Below are 6,996 nucleotides of genomic sequence, written 5' to 3' on the forward strand. Positions count from 1 at the left end.
GGGAGAGGCTGCAGGTGTGTGTGGGGTGGAAAGCTGAAGAGTGAGGGGGGAATAAAGGTAGGTTGATGATTGGCTGGGAAGGAGATAGGGTTGCCAACTCCAGGTGGGAAATTCCTGGAGATGTGAGGGATGGAGCCTGGAGAGGGTGAGGTTTCAGGAGGCGTGGGACCTCGGACAGGTACAAAGCCATAGACTCCACCCTCCAAACCAACTATTCCCTTCTGGGGAACCATCGTTGCCAATCTTCAGGTGAGGGCTGGAGATCACTCAAAATTACAACTGTTCTTTAGGTAGCAGAGATCAGTTCCTCTGGAGAAAATGGTGGACTCAGTGTCATTATACCCTGCTGAGGTCGCCACAGCAAATTGACACTGAGTGTCCAAGGCCGGGGCACCCGCCCAGAGCCTCTTTCTAGAGGCCTTTGTATTTATTTCCACAACGGGCATTTTTCCTAGTGGTAACATATTTGACACATAAGAGCTGTGTTAAGTCTTTGCAATGTTACTAATGAACATTTTACCACCAAATTCTTGTATCAGAGTCAAGGCTACTAGAAACCAGATAACTTGTGGTGGTTCCAATGAACCAATAAGATCATTATTATTGGTTTGCTCAACACACTCCTTTAGTCAGAACTGTACTCTGTTTGCCAACTATTTCTCTGCTGTTCAAAGGAAGTTTGAAAAGAAAGATTTCTCAAGAAGAGCAATAGAAAACCAACCATCCTCTTTGTGTCAAGTCCACAGAGCACCTGTTATTTCCTTGAACTATCTTTAGTTATTACAAGTTAGTGGCCCATGAGCTTATAGGAAAGCAGAGAGGGAACAGAGAAGAAGGGAAATATGTGATTAACTGGGAAATCATTCCCTCCTCTCCAATGTCTGAGCGGGCTTATTTCCCCACCACCTTGTCTCCCCCACTTCCTTTTAACTCTGAGCTGTTCTCAGTATTTCTTGCGAGTGGAGCATGCTCAGTCCTCCACATGACATTTTTGTTTGTTACTTAATTTATAACATGGGATTTTCTATTGTAAACCTGGCAAGTCCCTCAAGTCTTTAGAAACCCCATCTGTTTTTTTTAAACTGTTATTTTTATGTGAGTGGTCTGTTTTTGATGATTCTATGATCTGCTCAAATCACATACTTTACAGTTACACACTGTAAGTTATAAACCACGATACAAACAGTACACTTTCAAGGTTAGCACCTTTCAGGTTAGCAAGGAAGAAAACACTTAAGCACAGAACTTGTATGAGATTTCCTACAAATTACTCATGCACTGAGGTCTTACAAAATTAGATCATAATAATTGAGCTGCAGTGGCTCAAGTGGTTAAGACGCTGAACTGCAGGCTGTGGAAGGTCAGTAGTTCAGCAGTTCGAGGCCCGAGTGCCGCTTGACCGAGTGAGCTCCCATCTCTAGTTCCAGCTCCTGCCAACCTAGCAGTTTGAAAGCAAGAAATTGCAAGTAGATAAATAGGTAACACTTTGGTGGGAAGGTAACAGTGTTGGTGTTTAGTCATGCTGGCCACATGACCACGGAAACATCTTCAGACAGCGCTGGCTCTTCGGCTTTGAAATGGAGATGAGCACCGCAACCCTAGAGTCGGATTCGACTGGCTTTTGAGCAAGGGAACCTTTACCTTTTTACTGAACTACAGTATTTACTCCAATACAAGACTAGGTTTTTTCCCCAAGTATGTCATGAAAAATACAGATCAACTTACACTCACATACAACTTACTGTAATATCTAGTAAAATTCTGGAGGGTATAACTTGTGAGGGGTTGTCTTATATTCAGGGTGACCTTCCTTTTGAGTAAATATGAGTATGTTAAAATACCTAGTAAAGTTAGGTAAAGTAAAGGTAAAAAGGGTCCCTTGCTCAAAAGCCAGTCAAATCCGACTCTAGGGTTGCGGTGCTCATCTCCGTTTCAAAGCTGAAGAGCCAGCGCTGTCCGAAGATATTTCCGTGGTCATGTGGCCAGCATGACTAAACACCAACACTGTTACCTTCCCACTGAAGTGGTACCTATTTATCTACTTGCAAATTCTTGCTTTTGAACTGCTAGGTTGGCAGGAGCTGGAACTAGAGACGGGAGCTCACTCCATCATGCGGCACACTCGGGTCTCGAACTGCTGAACTACCGACCTTCCACAGCCTGCATTTCAGCATCTTAACCACTTGAGCCACCGCAGCTCCTCTAGTAAAGTTACTTAGAAATAAATCACAGTATGATTAGTGATTATAGCATGCTCATTTGCTGTTTAGGCACACAGAATGTCAGATATACCAATAGCAGAAAACCAGCAACTTGGCCTCAGCTTTTACTTTAAAATACAGGAACATCATCAAAACTCTGTCAGTGCAACCTTAAGGGCACTTTCCTGGGAGTCAGCACTATTGACTAAAATGGGACTGACGTCTGAGTAGACCTGCTTAGGATTGCTCCCTATGTGACTATGTGAAAAAATACATGAAGTTTCTCACAAAATCACCTGCACTGCAAAAACAAAACAACAAAAAGCACCCAACTATTATAATCACACAGTTCAAAACAAATCTTATGCTGATATGAAAGGTAAGCCAGGCTAACAGACTACTATGAGGCACCTGAAATGACAGAAATTCATCAGTTCCCTGTATAGATAACATACAGCCAATATTTCACTGTGCAGTTGCACACAGATCACAGAAACTACAGCTCCCCATCACATGTGCACTACACATAAATAGTGAAACATCAATAGGTGTGATCAGTGAAAATTCATGTTTTTTACTTAACAGGGTGCTTTACTGTGTAGAAAAGACACAATGTATTAAGTAACATTTTAGTACTCATTGCAGCCAAATGTTTCTCAGCCACACAGTAAGAGAAAGCTAACACTGCATCAGATTTGACCCAAACTCTCTCCCTCATCATAAACCGGTCAACTGCCAATCCAAGTCCACGTCAATGGATACAATTACAAACTGGCCTTCACCTAGTTTAACACTGCTAACAAGCCACCTTTTCCTTACATCGAAGTTACCCTTAGGGCAGGAGCAGCCACAACGCGGTCACATCAGAACGCAAGGAACGGGAAAGCAACGTTGAGGGGTCTTACATGGTTTCTTGGCATCTTTGATTTTCATGTCTCCGAAGCTGCACTCGCGATGGAGGCACTTTGGTTTGAGCTCCGGGGCGAGCTCTACGTCGTGACAGAGAAGCGGCGGCGGCGCTGCTACAACTCGCTCAAACGATGGACGAAGGCGGCACAAGCCCGGGGCGCCCGCGCGGTGTCCGGAGGCGGCGCGCGAGCGGGAAGCGCGCCCGGCTGACGACAGGTGCGGAGGGAGAACGGGGGGAGGAAACGGCGGCCCGGCCAAGGCTCGGCTGAGAGGACGGAGGAGGCCGGCCGGCGTCGAAGAGAAAGACGGGCCAACCGGAGGACGAGTCGCTAATACCTATGCCACTCTCCTGGGCGCCTGATGTCGAGATCACCGGATGGGAAGAGAAGAACGGGAGATTGCCCGCCGGGCCAGCCCCACCCACCCACAGCGCCGTCCGTCCGTCCGTCCACCGCCTCTCCCTTCCTTCGCCTGCTCTAGCTGGACGGTCGCCAACACAAAATGGCGGCCGACACAGGGTGGGGGTGGAGCTCAGCAGCTCCCCAGTGGGCAGAGCGCACAGGCCGGCGGCGATAGTCTCTCACTCCGGATGTCGCAACGTAGCCCTCCCTCGTCCTAAGTATTGAGCAGGACCCCGCGCAGAGACGGGAGGGAGGGAACGACTAACGAGGCAGCGGCGGTGAATCTAACTTTTGCATAACGGTCCTACATTTCCCAGAGTGCACTGCGAGATTCTAGTCGCTTCCCGACTATTCTTTCCCCGCAACGCACGTAGGGAAACATAGTATATGCTCTAAACGAAACCCCTCTTCAGAGAGACTTCCCAAAATGCAAAGCGGCAACGGTATTCCGCCGCCAGAAGTACGCCACTCACCCCACAGACAATCTGCCAATGGCAAGCCACGACTCTCCCAGTTCCGCCTACTGCCCTTGATGAGGAGGGCGCTACCTTAGCGCTCATGATGTATGGGTGGTGTGCATATATGAGCTGTTTGTGGATGGTAGTCCGCAACGTTTTTTGGGCAAAGGGGGATGTATTTGTACCTTGATTCCTCTCTTGAGGAGGAAGAAGGCTTAAAGACAAATGTATAAAATAAGAGGAAAACAGAAAGCATGGTACATTCCCTTTCGAGTCTAAATATTGTATAAAATCGTGATGTAAACCTACCATACCATGACTTTAAATTTGCCTGTATTTGTGTCCAAAAAAGGCTGATGATTTGCAGTATTTGTAAAACAATTTTCCTTCAGCTGGAAGAAAGAGAAATTTTCTTCAATAATTCCACCTTGAGAGAATGGTGGGGAAGCCAGCCTTGTTTTCAGGATGCAGTGATGGTCTCCCCCAAAGTGTGCCAACTTCCTTTCAAATAAGACTGCTTCCCACCATGGAAATACTAGTAGGCAGATCTGCTTTGGAGCCTGATCGGAAAGGGGGCAGGACTTCACCTTCCTGAAAATTCTAGGCGGAGGCGGTATGTCTCTTTTTCACTGAAAAAGACCCTTGCCTTGCCTACTCTGTTCCCCCCCCTCCATTTTCTCAGCCCACATCCTCAAATCTAAACAGAGCCATCCTAAGCAGAGTTAGACCATTCTATCTCCACTGAAGTCAGTGAACTTAGAAGAAGAGAAGAGAATGGATTTATACCCTGCCCTTCACTACCCGAAGGAGTCTCAGAGCAGCTTACAATCCTTTTCTCTTCCCCTCCCCACAACAAATACCCTGTGAGGTAGGTGACATTGAGAGAGCTCTCTCAAGAACTGCCCTTGAGAGAACAGCTCTGAAAGAACTTATGACTAACCCAAGGTCACACCAGCAGCTGCATGTGGTGGAGTGGGGAATCAAATCTGGTTCTCCTAGATTAGAGTCCGTGCTCTTAACCAATACACCAAACTGGCTTTCTTAGAACAATATGATTGCCTAGGATGGCACCATACAGTCATTACAAATAGATGGTGATATTTAGGGTTGCCATATTATGAAAAGCAAAAAAGAGGACATATTTCCCACTGACTACTTCAAACAAGTGATCACTCTGACAAATCTCATTTTAAATTCCTCTACTATTTAAGTTGTGATAATTGCTACTAACTAGGAATATTCCTAACCTTAAAAACCCCAAAAGAGGACATTTTCATCATTTTTTTAAAAAGAGCCCAAAAGAGAACGGACACCAAAAAAAGAGGACATGTTCTCTAAAAAGAGGACATCTTGTAACCCTATGATATTACGTTGCATTTATGCTGGAATGGGGAAATGAATGCTTAAGTTGATTTCATCTTGTTCCTGCAAATGCTGTAATGGTGCCATGTATCTTTGAGGAAGTTGACATAAGAGCTCTCAAGGAATGTATTTTTAAAATAGAACTTCCTCCTCTTTTTCAGAAATGTTGAATGATTGTTGGAATTTCAAACACTATTTTGTGTACTAAGGGGAAATTTCCTGTGCTTCTGAGATTTGCGCCTGTAGTAGGCGTATATTGTGTATTATCTGTATCTAAGAAAAAGGTTTTATCATCAGTGATCTGACTCTTGGGAAGCACCTTAAGGCACTGGTTCTCAACCTTGTGGGTTGGGACTTAAAAGTGGGTCAAGACTCACAAGTCTTTCCTAAAAAAAGAAAAAGAAAAAAAGAACAAATATATAAGTATTGTAACATAAAAAATGAAGTATATGTTCAAATTAATGATCTGTAAAATAATATTTTAAAAATATACTACAAATTAACAGCCCAGCTATTAATTGTTTTGTTTTCAGTTTAAAAGTGAGTCAAAACCTTTTTTTAAAAGAAGATTACAAAATACCCCCAAATAGAACAACATTAATGTTTTGACTCGCTAGAACTACAATCTTTGTTGGTACTGGGAGATATTTTCAGATGCTCTGAACTCTTGAGTTCTTGAGAGTATCTTCTGATCTGGTGATAATACCAGTGGAGAACTCAGTCCTTCCATGCAAACTCTGTCTTCTTTTGGGGCGGTGAATTCTGAATCTGAGGGTCTGCAGAGAGCTTTGCCTTCAGGGGACATAATGCTTGGTTGGGTCATCTGGCCAAGTGGGTTATCATGGAGGTGTAGGAGTGGTCACAGCTCTTTTCATGAATTTTCCCACATCTAACACATATGACATTTCACAATGTGAATGTGGTATTTTACAGCCATCATTACCTATGGTGCACATATGCATTTATTTCTTCCTGTCCTGTTTATCGAATGCCTCTTGGCATTCAGGGGTCCACAGCAGCTTAGCCCCCGGCTTAGCAGCCTCTGGTCCCTTCCCCTTTGTTTTCAGTAAGTCAGTAAGGGGCAAGCTCACCTAAGCAAAGTTCAGCAGAAAATTTCTATGGAAATTTGCAAACCCTAAGAAACTTTGAAGTTGCCGGCGAGTTCTGGGGACTCCCACCCCAAAACGTCCTTCACTTTCCCTCAGTCCATTTCTATGCCACGGGGGTAGATGTGATAACCCAGAAAGTCAATTTCCGTTTTATGGAACTCGCATTCTGACAGTATGGCAAACAGTTTGTGCTTCTGCAACTTTTTGAGCACCTCTCTCACCAACTGCCCATGAGAGGTCTTCTTGGGGGAGTACAGTAAAATGTCGTCCAAGTACACCAGCACCCCTTTAAACAGGTGCTTATGCAATACCTCATTTATTAAGTTCATGAAGACTCCCGGAGCCCCCTGGAAACCAAATGGCATCACCAGGTATTCGAACAGGAGATGAAAACTCTCTGGTTCGGGTTGGCTCATCTCAGAGAGATGAGGGGGTACCTGTTGCTTTTCGACAGGGAGGTGGATTGAAATTGTCCACTGAGACCATGGCTAGTGACACTGACTGCTTGACAAGGTCTCGAGACAGCAAGACGAAGGTTGCAGGCTTAACTTGTATG

General features: G+C 44.9%; 1 protein-coding gene across 2 annotated transcripts in view; it reads right to left on the bottom strand.

Annotated features, from left to right (window-relative positions):
* The window catches only part of PANK3 (pantothenate kinase 3), a 22,824-nt gene extending 19,669 nt beyond the window's left edge, over positions 1 to 3,155 (bottom strand). For both annotated transcript variants that reach the window (XM_015407309.1, XM_015407308.1), the window contains exon 1: positions 3,107 to 3,155. In XM_015407309.1, coding sequence (XP_015262795.1) covers positions 3,107 to 3,134 — 28 coding nt within the window. In that variant the 5' untranslated portion in view covers positions 3,135 to 3,155. The remainder of the gene's footprint in view (positions 1 to 3,106) is intronic.
* Positions 3,156 to 6,996: the final 3,841 nt, after the last annotated feature.

Source organism: Gekko japonicus, unplaced genomic scaffold, assembly GCF_001447785.1.
Source record: "Gekko japonicus isolate JY-2015 unplaced genomic scaffold, Gekko_japonicus_V1.1 scaffold189, whole genome shotgun sequence".
In the NCBI taxonomy this organism is placed as follows: domain Eukaryota; kingdom Metazoa; phylum Chordata; class Lepidosauria; order Squamata; family Gekkonidae; genus Gekko; species Gekko japonicus.